General features: G+C 37.6%; 1 protein-coding gene across 1 annotated transcript; it reads right to left on the bottom strand.

The window, feature by feature from the left end:
- Positions 1–16,185: 16,185 nt before the first annotated feature.
- LOC109277936 (ATP synthase subunit f, mitochondrial-like) lies at positions 16,186–16,596 on the bottom strand. The gene has a single exon (XM_053901490.1). The coding sequence runs from the start codon at positions 16,580–16,582 to the stop codon at positions 16,316–16,318; it is 267 nt and encodes an 88-aa protein (XP_053757465.1). The 5' UTR covers positions 16,583–16,596; the 3' UTR covers positions 16,186–16,315.
- Between the last annotated feature and the right edge of the window lie 1,115 nt (positions 16,597–17,711).

Genomic DNA, 17,711 nt, shown 5'->3' on the forward strand with positions numbered 1-17,711 from the left:
TATGAAGGAAAGAGTATTCTTGTATAACCACCTAAGCAAGTAATGAGAGTAATTTAGACAATAAGGAAAATAAAATTGACTAGGGAATTTTTGGAATATTTTAAAAACCACCTTTAAATAAGTTATTTCCTGTTAAGTTCTTGTCTCTAAATTTAGGCAGTGAATCTATTGCTATTCTAAATTTAAAACTGTCTTTAGATTTATAGAGTAGCTGGGGCATTGGTAAAATAGTATGTAGAGCATAAAACACAGAAACTGTCTTTCCTTCTGCTAACTCCAAAGAATATCCAATCAAGGTTATGAGAACCACATAGGCAATAGTCCTCATACCCAAAATCTTTTAGGTCAATTCATGTCTGATTATATTTTCAATTCTTGCCATGCCAAAATGTTCCATTTGATGAAAACATAGCTGCAATACTTGAGGTAAGCAGAATTTGTAAAATAACATTCCAAAGATGTCCTGCTCTAATCCCTGGAGTCTGTGCCTAGAAATTTTCACCCCCATGACTATATTATCTATGTGGCATAATTGATGTTAAGATAGGAAGAGTGTCTTTCTGGACCTAATATAATCACATGAAGCCTTAAAAGCAGAGAGTTTTCTCCAGCTGATAGCAGAAGGAAAAGCCAGGGGAATTTGATGTATGACAGGTATGTATTCAAGGACCCATTGCTGGTTTGAAGATGAAAGAAACTACATAAGAAGGAATGTGAGTGGCCCCTAGGAAGAGTGAGTGGCCCCCTATTGACAGCCACCAAGGAAAAGGGAGCCTCAGACATACAACTACAAAAGACTGGATTCTACCAGTGACCTGAATTAGCTTTGCTATGGCCTGAATTATGTCCCCCAAAAGTACAGGCTGAAGTCTTATTTCCTACAGTCAGAATGTGACTGTATTTAGAGATAGGGTCTTTAAAATTTTTTTTTAACGTTTATTTATTTTTTTGAGACAGAGAGAGACAGAGCATGAACGGGGGAGGAGCAGAGAGAGAGGGAGACACAGAATCGGAAGCAGGCTCCAGGCTCTGGGCCATCAGCCCAGAGCCCGACGCGGGGCTCGAACTCACGGACTGTGAGATAGTGACCTGAGCTGGAGATAGGGTCTTTAAAAAGGTAATTAAAATGAGATCATTCGGGGGGGGGGGGGGGGTCCCAATCCAATATGGTGCTCTTATAAGAGGAAATTAGGACACCGACATGCACACCGGAAAGACCAAACAAAGACAGTAGAAGATGGCCATCTGCAAGCCATGCCTGACAGCACTGTGATGTTGGATTTCTAGCTTCCAGAACAGTGAGAAAATAAATTTCTGTTTAAGCCACTTAGTCTGTGAAGCTTTGTTATTGCAGCTCTACTAAACTTGGAAATGGATTTTCTCCCACCATGATTTTAATCTTGGGAGACCGTGAACAGAGAACCTAGAGGAGACCATCTGGACTTCTGGCCTATAGAAGTGTGAGATAATAAACAGATATTTTAAGTCATTCAATTTGTGGTAACTTGTTATGCAGCAATATAAAACTAATACAATATCCTAAATTATTAATTCATGAATGTGCCATTTAAATATTTTAGAATTGTACTTTAAGATTTTTAAATCTTGAAAATGTGAATGAAATACATTATTTACTTCAGGTAGAAACTTAGCTCATTTTAGACTTGTTCAAATTCAAAAACATGTTGACATTTTTCTCTATGGTGAGAACAAAGGGAATACCCTTAGCAGTCTTCATTGTTGTAAACCAAGCTTATGCTCAGGCTTCTAATGGAAGGTGGTGACACTAAGCCTGAATTTAAGTTGAATTGAAGTAAGTGAGGATTTGAGGCAGAAAGAGTCAGTGGCTACAGTTGGTAGAGATTGGTCCTAGATGATTGCTAAATTAATGTTTAACTCTGTTATTCAGCATATTTTAATTCTTCTCAAAATCATTACTTTTACATATGTAATTTAGAAAATCACAGATTACTGGATAGATTAAAAACGCATCCTGGGGTTTCTTTCCCAGGGCCCACAAATCAGGATCCCAGGACTGGTTCAGCAGGCATCCCATGAGGTGTATCACCTATGACCTGTAGCTTTTCAAGCATTTCCTTCTATAATATATTACAGCTATGAGGATTAAATTGGCCCCTCCTAAGTGGTTGACTGACAATACCAAGTTAAAGATAAATTTTTAGTTTCAGAAATGAAAACCAATGATGAAGGAGCACTTTTATTTCTGGTATAAATCACTACTACAGAGGAGATAGATGAGGTCAAAGGCAAAATTTGCAGGACTCTGGGGATTATTTGAGTTTTTGTCACATCTGCAATTTCCTCTGAATAATTTGGGAGTCTGAGTAGACAAGTCATAGACATTTATCAAAATAACATGTATGTCTCATTTTTCCTAGAAAATGACTTATTTTTTGGTTTATATTTGGGAGTACTGATTTTTTCACTTCCTGATCATTGTTCACTTACTCGTAAAGTTGACAAATTTCTGTTAACTATTCCCATGTTTATCTACTTTGTGGATTATTATGCATAATTGCTCATTTTTCATACTCTGCATTTGAGGACTTTCCTAATAAGCTTTTCTCACCAGATTTCAGGCAAGAATAAAAAAAATGAGAGTAAAAAATATAACTATTATGAGGATTAATGACAACTCTAGGAGAGGTTTGGGATAGCAGAGTGATGATATTATTGGCTTACTTTTGTTCACTGATGTTTTATTATCACCTAACATAGCACATACAAAGCAAATGGTATTTATTGCACAAATCAATGGGAATCTGGGCTAATTTTGGGCTTTATTTTCATTATTGAGCTTGAATAGTTTCTCAGATATGTATCAGCTTATATGTGTATCTTCTTTTTTTGTGAATTTTCTATTAACATCTTTTGTCCTGTTACTGATTAATGTTTTTACTATTAACCTGTCAAACATAGCAAGGCACAGTTAAGATGATGGAGAAGTAAGAAGAGCAGGATTTCCCTCGTCCCTCAAACACAGCTGTATTGAGGTCAGATCACTCGGAACGCCCAGGAAATCAATCTACGGAATGGCAGAAGGATCCCCACAGTTGAAGGGAGACAGGTTGTCAGGATCGAGGTGTGGAGGAGGTAAAATGGTGTAGGCACAAAGAGGAAGGAACCCCTTCTGTGGAGAGACAAAAGGGAGAGAAAGACAGGCTGTGAAAGTGCAGTATCCAGTTAGCACAAGAGGAAAACCTCTCTGGACCATGGACTGGGGAATGAGAAATACAGACAGTGCCAGTATCTATTCTGCAAACAATATTAGGAGCTGAAACTCAAAGGTATCAAAAGTGCGCAACTTTCTCTGGAGTGAAGCCAGAGCCGGTGTGCATTCCTGGGGAGGAAGGAGCCTGCCGGGGGCTTGGTAGCCTGAGATGTGAGGGGCCCACTCGAGAAAACAGTCCCCTTCCTCCAGTACTGTGGAAGGAGGGTTTATTGCCCCCCCCCCCCCTCCCCGCCCCAGGATAAAAGACCCTACAGGCGCCAGCCAAAGGCCTTTTATCAGCAGAGTAGAGTGAAACTACCCCAGAACACAATCCACGCAGTGCAGGGCCCATTAAGACACCGGGTTCTGAATCCCAGCTGAGTGCCTAGGAGGCGCAGGAGACTGTGGAGCAGGACAGAGTGATCACCTGCCTTACTCTGTGAGGGCTGCCTGAACAGCATGGTTTGAGATAGCCAGTCTGGGGAGGAGAGATTGGGGTGTCACCATTTTTCTCGCCAACAGCAACAGGGTGAGACGTTAGCAGCACAGCTGCCCCAATGGCGGCAAGACCTGCTTACACCAAACCCCGCCCCTCCATGCCTGGCAACTGCTTATCTACTGGAGCAGGACTGACGCTGACAGAACCAGGCAAGCAAACGGCCTCTCCCCACGAGACCAGCACAGCCACTGGTCCCAGAACACCAATAGACAACTGGTTGGGTTTTTTGTTTGTTTGTTTCTTCCTTTTTTCTTTTCTTTTTCTTTCTACTCTCTTCTTTTTTTCTTTTGGAATCAAGCTCATAGTTTCTGATCTGTTTTTCATATATATATATGTATGTATATATGTTTGATCAGGCATTTTTATTCTCTTCTTTTCCCACCTTTTCTCTTTCTTCATCTTCTTTATTTTTCACTCTCTTTCTCTGGATTTAGCCTTATAGTTTTTTTGATTGTCTGGTCTTATTTTCTCCTCTTTTATTTTTCTCTTTTTATGGGATCCGACTCCACCCCCCCCCCCCCCCCCCGCTTTTCCTTATTTGTTCCAGGGTTACTTCAAGAAACAAATCAAAACACACCTGGTTGAAGGTCCAAACACTCACCACTACAAGCAAGGAGGAGCTCTGCAGAGGACTGACCAGGAGGAAAGAGCCACCAAACACAACAACAGGGTGCATACAACATACACCAAAACCACTTCTTGAAGTGCCGGGCCCTGGACAGTGTATGACCCCCTTTTAATATAATAGTCATCACAGGTGCAGGACATATAACAAGGTTTTAAAACATGCAAAAGACAGAAACTTGGCCAAAATAACAAAACGAAGGAATCTCCCCAAAAGAAGTTTAAAGAAGAAATCACAGCCAGAGAATTGCTCAAAATATACATAAATAATGTATCTGAACAAGAATTTAGAATAACAGAAGACTAATAGCTGGGCTTGAAAAAAGCATAGAAGACAGCAGAGAAATTCTTGCAGCAGGGATCCAAGACCTAAGAACTCGTCATGATGAATTTAAAAATGTTGTAACAGAGATGCAAAAAAAAGAAAAAAAACCCACACAAAAACAAAACTAGATACAGTGATAGCAAGGATGGAAGAAGCAGAGGAAAGAATAGGTGAAACAGAAGATAAAATTATGGAAAATAATGAAGATGAAAATAAAAGGGAAAGGAAATTACAAGATCATGCAGGGAGAATTAGAGAACTAAGTATTTCCATGAAATGAGACAATATCCATATCATAGGAGTCCCAGACTAAGAAGAAAGAAAGAAAGGGGCAGAAGGTTTATTTGAACAAATTATAGTTTAGAACTTTCCTAATCTGGGGAAAGAAATAGGCATCCAATTCCAAGAGGCATAGAGAAATCCCTTTCATCAACAAAACCAGGTCAACACCATGACATATGATAGTGAAACTGGCAAAATACAAGGATAAAGAGAAAATTCTGAAAGCAGGACAAATGGGCCTTAACCTACAAGGGTAGACACATAAGGATAGTAGCAGACCTGTCCACTGAAATTTGGGAGGCCAGAAGGGAGTAGCAGGAAATATTCAATGTGCTGAATAGGAAAAATATGCGGCCAAGAATCCTTTATCCAGCAAGGCTGTCATTCAGAATGGAAGGAGAGATAAAGGCTTTCCCAGACAGACAAAAACTGAAGGAGTTCGTGACCACTAAATCAGCCTTACCAGAGATCCTAAGGGGAACTCTGTGAGTGGAAAGCAGCAAAGACTACAAAGGACCAGTAACATCACCACAAAAATGAAACCTAAAGGTAACATAATGGCACTAAATTCATATCTTTCAGTAACCACTCTGAATGTAAATGGACTAAATGCCTCAATCAAAAGATATAGGGTATCAGAATGGATAAAAAACAAGATCCGTCTATATGTTGCCTATAAGAGGCTCATTTTAGACAGGAGGACACCTGCAGATTCAAAGTGAGGGGATGGAGACCTATCAATCATGCTAATGGATGTCAAAAAAAAAAAGCCGGAGTAGCCATACTTATATCAGACAAATGAAATTTTAAAACAAAGACTATAATAAGAGATGAAGAAAGGCATTATGTCATCATGAAGGGTTCTATCCATCAAGAAGAGCTAGCAATTCTTAAATACAGAAAACAGAGTGAGGGTTATTGGAGGGGAGTTGTGTTGGGGAAGGGCTAAATGGGCAAGGGGCATTAAGGAGGACATTTGCTGGGATGAGCACTGGGTGTTATATGTAAGTGATGACATATTTAGTGATCACTAAATTCTATTCCTGAAATCATGATTACACTATATGTTAACTAACTTGGATTTAAATTTTAAAAATAATTCATTAAAAGAAAGAAATAGTAAAAAAAAATAGATTAAACAAATAGTCTAGGAAAAAAAGAGCCAACAGTTGTAAATATGTGTGCCCTCGACATGAATGGAAGCACCCAAATATATAAATCAGTTAATGACAAACATAAGCCAACTTTCTGATAATAATACTGTAGTTGTAGTAGACTTTAATACTCTACTTACAGTAATTGACAGGTCATCTAGGCAGAAAATCATCAAGGAAACAATGGTTCTGAATGACACAGTGGATCAGATGGAATTAACAGATATATTCAGAATTTTTCATCCTAAAACAGCAGAATACACATTATTCTTGAGTGCACATGAACATTCTACAAAATAGATCACATACTGGGTCACAAAACAGCCCTCAACAAGTACAAAAAGGTTGAGATCATACCATGTGTATTTTCAGATCACAACACCATGAAACTTGAAATCCATCACAAGAAAAAAATTTGGAAAGCCCCCAAATATGTGGAGGTTAAAGAACATTCTACTAAAGAGTGAACGGGTTAGCCAGAAAATTAAAGAAATTTAAAAATACATGGAAACAAATGAAATGACAGTCCTAATCCTTTGGGATGCAGCAAAGGCAGTCCTAATTGGAGAATACATTGCAATTCAGGCCTATTTCAAGAATCAAGAAAGGTCCCAACACACAGCCTAATCTTACATCTAAAGGAGCTAGAAAAGGAGCAGCAAATAAAGCCCAAAGCAAGCAGAAGGGAAATAATAAGATTAGAGCAGAAATGAACAATACAGATCCAAAAAACCAGTAGAACAGATTAAAAGCTCATTTTTTATAAAAATAAACAAAATTGATAACCCCCTAGCCAGATTTCTTAAAAAGAAAAGAGAGAGGACCCAAACAGATAAAATCATGGGTGAAAGAGGAGAGATTACAGCCAACACCACAGAAACAGAAACAACTATTAGAGAATACTATGAAAACTACTGGAACAATCTGGGAGAAATAAACAAATTCCTAGACACTCACACACTACCAAAACTCAAATGGGAAGAAATAGAAACTTTGAACAGACCATAACCAGTAAAGAAATTGAATCAGTTATCAAAAATCTCCCAACAAATAAGAATCCTGGGCCAGATCGCTTCCCAGGGGAATTCTCGTAGGCATTTAAAGTAGTTAATACCTATTCTCAAACTGTTCCAAAAAATAGAAACAGAAAGAAAGCTTCCAAACTAATTCCATGAAGCCAGAATTACTTGATTTTAAAACTAAACAAAGACCCCACTAAAAGGGAGAATTACAGGCCAATATCCCTGATGAAACTGGATGCAAAAATTCTCAACAAGATACTTAGCATATTGAATTCAATAGTACATTAAAAGGATTATTCAACATGATCAAGTGGGATTCATTCTTGGGTTGCATCCTGGTTCAATATTTGCAAATCAAACAACATGATACACCACAGTAATAGAAGAAAGGATAAGAACCATATGATTCTTTCAATAGATGAAAAAAAAAACCCATTTGCCTAAATACAGCATCTTTCTTGATAAAAACCCTCAAGAAAGTCAGAATAGAAAGAACATACCTTAGCATCATAAAAGGAATACATGAAAGGCCCACAGCTAATTTCATCCTCAGTGGGGAAGGGAAAAAGGGGAGCTTTCCCCCTGAGATCAGGAACACAACAGGGATGTCCACCCTCATCACTGTTGTTCTGAACATAGTGTTAGAAGTCCTAGCCACAGCATTCAGACAACAAAATGAAATAAAAGGCATCCAAATTGGCAAAGAAGAAGTCAAACTTTCACTCTTCACAGAATACATGATATTCTACATGGAAAACCCGAAAGACTACAACCTGTAAAAAAAAAAATTTTTTTTTAACCTTTATTTATTTTTGAGACAGAGAGAGACAGAGCATGAATGGGGGAGGGTCAGAGAGAGGGAGACACAGAATCTGAAACAGGCTCCGGGCTCTGAGCTGGCAGCACAGAGCCCGATGCGGGGCTCGAACTCACGGACTGTGAGATCATGACCTGAGCTGAAGTCAGACGCTTAACTGACTGAGCCACCCAGGCGCCCCAACTACAACCTGTAAAACACACAGGCACACGCGTGTGCGCACACACACACGCACGCACACACACACACATAAAATAGTAAAACTCTACCACAAATGTTGCAAATATTAAGCTTAGTTTATGTTATTATTTTTTAAATTATAGAACTCTTTTACTCATGTAAAAATTTTTGCTTTATATCCGAGAAAGATTTTCCCTAATCAGAGATCAGATATTCACCCAATATTTTTCTCATTTTAAATATATTATTTTTTTTATTTTTTTATGCATTTATTTATTTTTGATAGAGAGAGAAAGAGTGAGCAGGGGAGGGGCAGAGAGAGAGGGAGACACAGAATCTGAAGCAGGTTCCAGGCTCTGAGCTGTCAGCACAGAGCCCGACGCGGGGCTTGAACTCACAAACCGTGAGATCATGACCTGAGCCGAAGTTGGACACTTAACTGACTGAGCCACCCAGGCACCCCTTAAATATATTATTTTTTAAACAGTTAATCCATTCATCTATTTGGCATTTGGTACATGCTTTGACATTAGGATCTAAATTGATTCTCTTTTGGCCAATCAACTAATGTATTTAGTTGCAGGAAATTCACTCTGAGTGTTTAAGCAGAAAAGGAATTTATTAACGGGCATTGGACAAATCACAGAGTTACCAAAAGATTCAGAGAACCAGTGTGGAAGCTATGCAGATAGCATAGTCCAACACTATGCTTCATATCTGTTCTTTCTGAGTGCTAATTGCTACTCTGAAACACCTGTTTCTTTGGTGTAACTGGTCCTCCATTCAAAATCTAGGGCAAGTATGTTTATTATCTACTAGAGTCTGGGCATAGGTCATACCTTAGCTCGGGAAATTAGTAAACTACATTTTCAATCACAATAGCAGGAGGCAGTTTTTTTCCTGTCTCCAACTCTCATATGGTGGAAAGATGAAGGTGCTGAAAGTATATACAGTTGACTTTTGAACAACATGGGTTTAACTGTGTGGATCCACTTATACACGGATTTTTTTCAATATAGAACAGTAATGTACATGTTATTTTCCTTATGTTTTTCTTAATATTTTCTTTTCTCTAGCTTTATTGTAAGAATATGGTATATAATACATGTAACAAAATATGTGTTAATCAACTGTTTATACTATTAGTAATGCTTCCAGTCAACAGTAGGCTATTAGTAGTTGAGTTTTAGGGGAGCCTGAAGTTACACATGGATTTTTGACTGCACATGGGTTGGCATCCCTAACCCCTGCATTGTTAAAGAGTGAACTGTAGTTTTCTTTCTTGAGACTAAAGACAACTACACCATTAAATACATTAACCATATTTACAATACACTTTTGTTTTTGTTTGTGGGGAATATTGGGTTGTAGGGAATGGGACCATGGGTATGAATATATACTACCCCTGGTGAAGAGTTCAAAATAGGATCTTTGTGTTACAACTGCTGGCTTTTAATTTTATATTTGTCATATACTAGCTCTGTGATCTTAACCAAATTAACATCTCTATTAGACTTAGTCCACCTGTTAACTGGAGATCTCAATATCCACTATGTTGTGATGATTAATTATAACTGAAACGAGGGTGAAATGCATCATAGCACAGTGCTTGGCACAGAATATGCACTTAATAAATGTTATCATTTATAAGTTACAATCATTATGGGTTCTGCTTCTTTCTGCTGCAGCTGGACTACTGTCTTTTCTCATCTACTTTGGCCTGTTAAATATCAATGAGAGATGCAGTTCTTATTGTGAGAAGCTGGTGACAATTGCAATAGATATCAGATTCAAAAATCACTTCTCTCATAATGTTTTAAGGTCTCTGTAGCTTCATACCACCATGGGGCCATACTTTGGGGGGTATAAGATGTATAGGAATATAAGATGTATCTCAATTCTATATGACATTTTTAATTATGAAATGTTCAAATATACACAAAATTAAAAAAACTAGTTCATTGAATCACTCTCTAATTTTCACCCAGATTTTAATAACTACCCAAATTGTGCTATATTTGTTTTAAGTTAAATTAATATATTACATTTGATTGGAAGTTAGCTCTAGAAGTTTTCATAGATATATGTTTAACTTTTTTGATAAGGATATTTCAGAAGTGGAACCGAATGCTTCATGTTGCATCATGGCAGAAAGCATATATCTGGTTATCCCACTTTTATAATGCTCAGATTGATCATAGGTTTCAAGTGGTGACAGTCTGATGCCTCCATTATAATTCTTATGAACACTTTTATCTAATTATTTAATTCACTGATGACTTTTTCCTGACTTAGGTATTACTTAAGAGGTACAAAATGGTGATTTTTCTAATTCTGTGTTTTCTTGCACATTTAATAGTTGAAATTTCTTATCATTTACAGCTACTTGGCTACTCTAATATACAGAAAAGCCAGAAAAAAAGGCAAAATAACTGTTCTGCATTTTATTTAATAACTAATATTCAGATATTCAGAATAAGGAGTTGGTATCCTACTTGCTTTCAATGGTGTCCAGTAGGTTTTTGTTTGTTGTCTGTTTATTGTTTTTTTTCTTTTTTCTTTTTTTGGTAGGATATAGAGAGGAATTTATTTGCAAGGCAAATAACAAATCACTCAATAAGCTTTTATACTTTCTTTCCTGGTTTTTGTTTTGTTTTCCAATTATGTGTATTCATATATATATATATATATATATTTCATTCTTTTGGTGGCTGAGTAATATTCCATTGTGTATATATGCATACCTTCTTTATCCATTCATCAATCAATGAATATTTGGGCTTTCTCCATAGTTTGGCTATTGTTGATAATGTTGCTATAAACATCAGGATGCATGCACCCCCTTTAAATCTGTATTTTTTTTATCCCTTGGGTAAATACCTAGTATTGCAATTGCTGGTTCATAGGATAGTTCTATTTTTTAACTTTTTTGAGGGGCCGCCATACTGTTTTCCACAGTGACTTCCCCAGTTTGCATTCCCACCAACAGGGCAAGAGGGTTTCCCTCTCTCCACATCCTCGCCAACACCTGTTGTTTCTTGTGTTGTTAATTTTAACTCTTCTGGCAGGTGTGAGGTGATATCTCATCACGGTTTTGATTTGCATTTCTTTGATGATTAGTGATATTGCATACATTTTTATATACCTGTTGGTCATTTATATGTCTGCTTTGGAAAAATATCTATTCAGATCCTCTGTGTATTTTTTTTTTTAACGTTTATTTATTTTTGAGACAGAGAGAGACAGAGCGTGAACAGGGGAGGGGCAGAGAGAGAGGGAGACACAGAATCTGAAACAGGCTCCAGGCTCTGAGCTGTCAGCACAGAGCCCGACGTGGGGCTCGAACTCACAGACCGTGAGATCATGACCTGAGCTGAAGTCAGATGCTTAACCGACTGAGCCACCCAGGCGCCCCCTCTGTGTATTTTTAAATTGGGTTGTTTGTTTCTTTGCTGTTGAGTTGTATGAGTTTTTTTAAGAATACATTTGGATATTAACCCCTTATCAGATATATGATTTGCAAGTTTTTCTCACATTATATAAGTTGCCTTTTCATTTTGTTGATTGTGTCCTTTGCTGTGCAGAGGCTTTTTAGTTTGTTGTATTCCCACTTCGTTTTTGCTTTTATTGCCTTTTATTTGCTTTTATTGCCTTTCCTTTTGGTATTAAGTCCAAAAAAATCATCATCAATATCAATGTTGAGGAGGTCACTGCCTATGTTTTTTTCTAGGTAGTAGTTTTATGGTTTTAGGACTTTTTATATTTACATCTTTAATCCATTTTGAGTTAATTTTTGTGTATGGTGTAAGAAAGTGGTGCAGTTTTGCTCTTTGCGTGTGGCTGTGCAGTTTTCCCAACTCTATTGAAATGAAGAAGAGACTGTCCTTTCCCCATTTTCTATTTGTGGCTCCTTTGTCATAAATTAATTGACCATAAATATATGGGTGTATTTCTGGTCTCTTCTATCTTATTCTGTTAATCTATGCATCTGTTTTTATATCAATACCATACTGTTTTGATTACTATAGCTTTGTAATATAGTTTGAAATTAGGAAGTGTGATGCCTCTAGCTTTGTTCTTCTTTCTCAAGATCACTTAGCTATTCAGATCTTTTGTGATTCTGTACAAATTGTAGGATTGATTGTTCTTTTTTTAATTATTTTTGGGAGGAGAAGGAGTGGATTTCTCTCTTTCTTATTAGTTTTTATATAGTTCATGGATTTTTGCCAATAGCCTTCAAAGTTTTTGCGATGCTCAGATTGTTCCCGTTGGTTAATGGGAGCCGCTCCATATTGGCTCCTGTATTCTTTGGATATGGCCTGTTGGAAATGAATTACATTGCACATGGTACAGTATACCAGAGTCCAGTAGTAAGTCATAAATTCTGAGTGTGCAGTAATTTTAGATAAATTGTACAAAAATACAGAACCACACAGTTCAAAAGAAATGTATTTGTAGTGACACATAACAGCCAATAAAATACAAAGGATTTACTGATAAATTGAGTCCGATGAATGGACACAGAGTACACATTCTAGCACTTTATCTCAATGAACTTGGTGACTAAAAGCAATCCACAAGATACAATAAACATTGAAAAGTCTACATAGATTATGCAGGCAATGAAATATCTCAGTAAACTTTGATGCCCATTAAAGAGCAAAATAAAGTATATTTACATGAATTCTTATACAATTAGCAAAAGTATGTGAAAACAAATTTTTGAAATAACTGGTACAAAACATAAAGCAAAAAATAATTTTGAAGGAATTCCAGTGCCATTGTCTTCCATACGCTTAACACAAATATTCTAATATATATCAGGATATTTTGTGGAGTACCTGGGTAGCTCAGTCTGTTAAGCAACTGATTCTTGCTACCCAATCAGGTTGTGATCTCACAGTTGTGACACAAAGCCCTGTGTGGGCTTCCATGCTGAGTGTGGAACCTGCTTGGGCTTCTCTCTCTCTCTCTCTCTCTCTCTCTCTCTCTCTCTCTGCCCCTCTCCTGCTTGCTCTGTCTCTCAAAATAAATAAATAAATATTAAAAAAAGAGAATATTTCATTTGATAGTCATATGCAGCCAAAAGAGGAAAAATGTAAGAATTCTAATGGAAATTTGTGTTCAATGAAGATAAAACTATGTAACAAAAACGGAAACACAGCATTTTAATTATATTCAAAACCTAGAATACAATAATCTTCAAAACTGTATATAGTTTCAATCACAAACTTGATAATCCATCATCTCTATAGAAATTCTCTCATCACTATCAGCAAACTACTGTTTTGTAAGTATTGTCACTGTGTCTGTTTGAAAAATCTATACCAAGGGGTGCCTGGGTGGCTCAGTTGGTTGAGAGTCCAACTTCAGCTCAGGTCATGATCTCATGATTCCTGAGTTCGAGCCCCACATCGGGCTCTGTGTTGACAGCACAGATTCTGAGTCTCCCTCCCTGTCTGCCCCTACCCCGATTGCACTCTCTCTCTTCCTCTCTCTCTTAAAAATAAACAAACATTAAAAAATTTTTAGAAAAACCTATACCAATTAACTTGAACCTAATTTTATAGTAATATCTCATTACTTTGGAGAGCTGGATTATAGGGATAATAAATAATAAACCTAAATATAGGGGAATAAACCCAAATCTAGTTCTGATGAGTTGTTTGTGGTTTATGGCTTTCTATTTTTGGTGAAAACAGCAATACAAACTTATACTAAAGGATGTGAATTTCTTTCTTTGCTGTGATGTTTCTCATTGCTCTCTTCCCCTTTTAGAGGTAACATGATCACTACTGTGACTTTGAACTTAGTGGGTGGGTAGTCTTTGATGACCATCTCAGACCTATCAGCTTTGTATGTCCTTTTAACCACAATATAAGCTTTTCACAGGCAGGCAAATTTGAAGTTTTTGTAGTTGTTGAAAATACTGTCTGTATGCTAGAAGACAGAATTGTTTTCTTCAGAGTGTCCAGATGTAGATGTTGTCAGGGGTAGTCATATATTCCCTAGTGTCATACAAATTAGCCCTGTAATGTAGTGAGTTATAAAGTCAGTGTTCCTCAGAACAGTATACAAAACACTCTTTTTAAACTTATAAGAAGATTTAAAAAATATTATTATACAATCAGGTCACAGATCAGACCTTTAGCTTTAAACAATTTCTGATACTTCAGTGAAGTCCTTCCCATTTGGTTTAAGATGGTATGTTAGTAAGGGTTCTTCAGAGAAACAGAACCAATAGGATACAGGTATAAAGAGATTTATTATGGAGAATCGGCTCACAGGGTTATGGAGGCTATGAAGTCCCATGATCTTTCATATGCCAGCTGGAACCCCAGGAAACTGGCAGTGTCGTTCTAGTCTGGGTCTGAAGGTTTAAGACCCAGAAGTGCCATAGGTGTAAGTTTCAGTGAGGGTAGGAGAAGATGGACATCCCAGCTCAATCAGTCAGACTAAAACACCAAATTCTCCTTTCCTTGTCTTTCTTGTTTTATTCAGGCCCTCAGTTGATTGTGTGATTCCCCACCCATCCTGGAGATGGCAATCTGCTTTACTCAGTCTACCATTTCAAATGCTGATCTCATTTAGAAACACCCTCATAGATATACCCCAAAATATGTTTAACCAAATATTTGGGTACTCTGTGACCCAGCCAGTTTGACATATAAACTTAATCACCACAACTAGTTTGATTAAGGTAATGATAGTAAGATGTATATGTACTCCCTCTGTAATTTTTTATGTCTAGACCATCCTGAGGATTTTTAAGCTCTGGGATATTTGCTAACAAATCCTGAAACTGGAACACGACCTACATGCTCAGGACTTACTCATTCTCTGTGTTATCTCTGCAAACATGGTATTTTAGGGAAATCCAGTGACTCATCAAGTTCGATGCAAATGGATTGTTCTCAAATTTCCACTCTATAGAGTGGGAGTAATTTGTGTGAGTATACGTTCATATGCATTCTTTTTTTTTAATGTTTATTTTTTTATTTTGAGAGAGAGAGTGCCCAAGTGGAGGGGCAGAGAGAGGGAGAGAGACAATCTCAAGCAGGCTTGATGGTCAGTGCAGAGCCCGGTGTGGGGCTCGATCTCAAGACTGCAAGATCATGTCCTGAGCAGATACAAAGAGTCAGTGCTTACCTGACTGAGCCACCCAGGAGTCCCATTTGCATTCTTTTGGAAATGAAAGGATATCATGCAAAAATTGATGACTTCTGAGTAGAAAAACTTGCAAACAAATTTGAATTGTGTAAATAAAACCAAAAATGAATTTTCATTCTGAGTAGTACATTCCCAAAATAAGGTTGACATTGTTTGCTGTAGCGTAGTGGACTTTGACGTAGCAACATATAAGTCATCCTTTGCCTTGAATTGATGGTGAATATTAGTGTTTTTTTTATAAGTGAAAACTTCTGAAAGTCCTGACTCATAGATGTATATAAAAGCAAAGAGAATTAAAGCTCCTAAACTTTGCTTTACTTGGTTAGAGTAAGCTGCTGTTGGAACATAAGAATAAGGCAGTTCAGGTTGAATTTGGTCACTTCATTTACTTAGTTCTCAAGGCAATGGCGTTGTCTTTGATAACATTTGCACTGCTAATGCCCTGTCAGCAAGCAATGAATTACAAAGGGATTACCATATCAGTATTAAAGTCCAAGAAACTGAAGAAATCCTCAGAGAAGTTCTTGGGGTGGGGGTGGGGGGGGGTTCCAACTCTGCTTGCTGAGAACTTGGCAATGATTTGTCAGTCTCAGCTTCATCCTGTGAAGCACTTTCTTTGGCATCTTGGTCAAAAATTACTCATGATTTTTCAGCAAGCATGGCCCTGGGTGAGAAGATTTACCTCATGCACATGGCCAAAATACTTGCCAAGGAAGCCAGGCAATGAATGACTATCTCTCTTTCAAATTGTTCTGAGCGGGGTTTTATTTTTCTCTTTTACACTGGATTTTAATCTTGTCCATTGACTTGTCCCCTGGAATGCCAATGAATGTCTGTACACTTAAAGAAATATATAATCTTATTCTACTTTTTGACCAAATTTCTTTTTTTTTTTTTTTTTTTTTTGAGTATCAGTCATCTTTTATTGGACATTAATTCTGAATTAGGCTATGAAAGGATTCAAAGGTCACGGTCAGGAATGCCAAATGTGCCTCCACACTGGGCCCTCTTCAGTGGTACTTGCGTAGCCGCTCCTGTTTGAGTTCCTTGTAACACCGACAACAGTTGAAAAGCACATAAGCTGCCAGCACCATAGAAATCCCAGCAAGGCTCCCTTTCTTCACATTGACATACTTGTTGTAATACGGGTAGTAACCTCTTTGAAATGCGCCAGCAATGCCTCTATGGGTGAAACCTCGCATCAGTATCCAGCCTGGCAGCTCTCCTAGCTTCACATCCATGAGCTTCTTCTCTTTCACTGGTACGGGTGACGCCATCTTGGAGTCCTGGGTGTCCCTTGACCAAATTTCTTAAAAAAGTGATGCTTCAGGGATCTTGCTCTAATGAAGTTGACAGCTTTTACAGTGGCAGAAAAGATCTCTTTCAATGTTATTGACCAAGTCTGTGATAGCAGTGCAAGCTAATCTGTATAGCAATGCATTCCAGTGTCATGGATTGCTCTTCTCTTTACCAAAGCAACAAAACTAGATACATTTCCAAGCATCACAGGTGCTCCATTTTGCACAAAATTCCCGAATTTTCTTTCAGTTTAAGTGTTCCTTGGCAAAAAAAAAATTATGTTGTCAAAAATTATGTTAACAGTCCTTGGAGTTTCTAAAAGGGCCCTCAAAATAAGAATTCTTACAGGAGTTCTTTTGTCCTTACAGAGGTAAAGTAGTTTTATCTGGTTGAGTGATGAAATAAAAAGGTTTTTCCATCATGATTTGACTCAAAACATTAGAAGCAATGTCAGTGATTTCATATTAGATAATAGGACTTTACAGCAACACACTTTTGATTTTAATTTTTTGGTCCACAAATCAACTCAACAATGTGTGTGTGTGTGTGTGTGTGTGTGTGTGTGTGTGTGTGTGTGTGTGTTGGGAGATCAGTAGCCTTGTAGGTTGCTTCAAGATAAGCTTTGGTGTTGGGACAAATTGATATTTCAGTAAAACACTATTCTTTTCAAATTGAACCTTCTTTTCATGGCAAAAGTTTATTCTGTCCTATGTACTTTCAGGATAGAGGTCGTGGAGAATCACTTCCATTTCTCTGGCTAAGTACCAGTACAACCCCCAAATGTAGGTAGCTCAGCAATATACATTCCTTATTCCCCTTAACAGGTTTGCAGGTCAGCTTGAGGCAGCTCTTTTGCAAACTTCAGGGTGAGTTTGGCTTTTCTGCACCCATTGCTCATTCTGGGACCAGCTGCTTCCCAGGGCCTGATCTTTTTATGGCAGATGTCAGGGGCACTAGAGGCCAAGACAAACCATGAATGCCCTTTAAAGCCCCTGCTTGAGGCATGCTGGCTAACACTCCATGACTTCACCTCTTAACATTTTTCCCCTCCTCTTCATTGTTTTAATTATTTTAATTAATGTGGCTATATATTAAGTTTTATCAAGT

Source organism: Panthera pardus, unplaced genomic scaffold, assembly GCF_024362965.1.
Source record: "Panthera pardus isolate Hobbes unplaced genomic scaffold, ASM2436296v1 HiC_scaffold_13, whole genome shotgun sequence".
Lineage (NCBI taxonomy): Eukaryota > Metazoa > Chordata > Mammalia > Carnivora > Felidae > Panthera > Panthera pardus.

Coding starts and splice junctions, on each gene's coding strand:
- LOC109277936 (XM_053901490.1), bottom strand. CDS start 16,582: ATGGCGTCACCCGTACCAGTGAAAGAGAAGAAGCTCATGGATGTGAAG.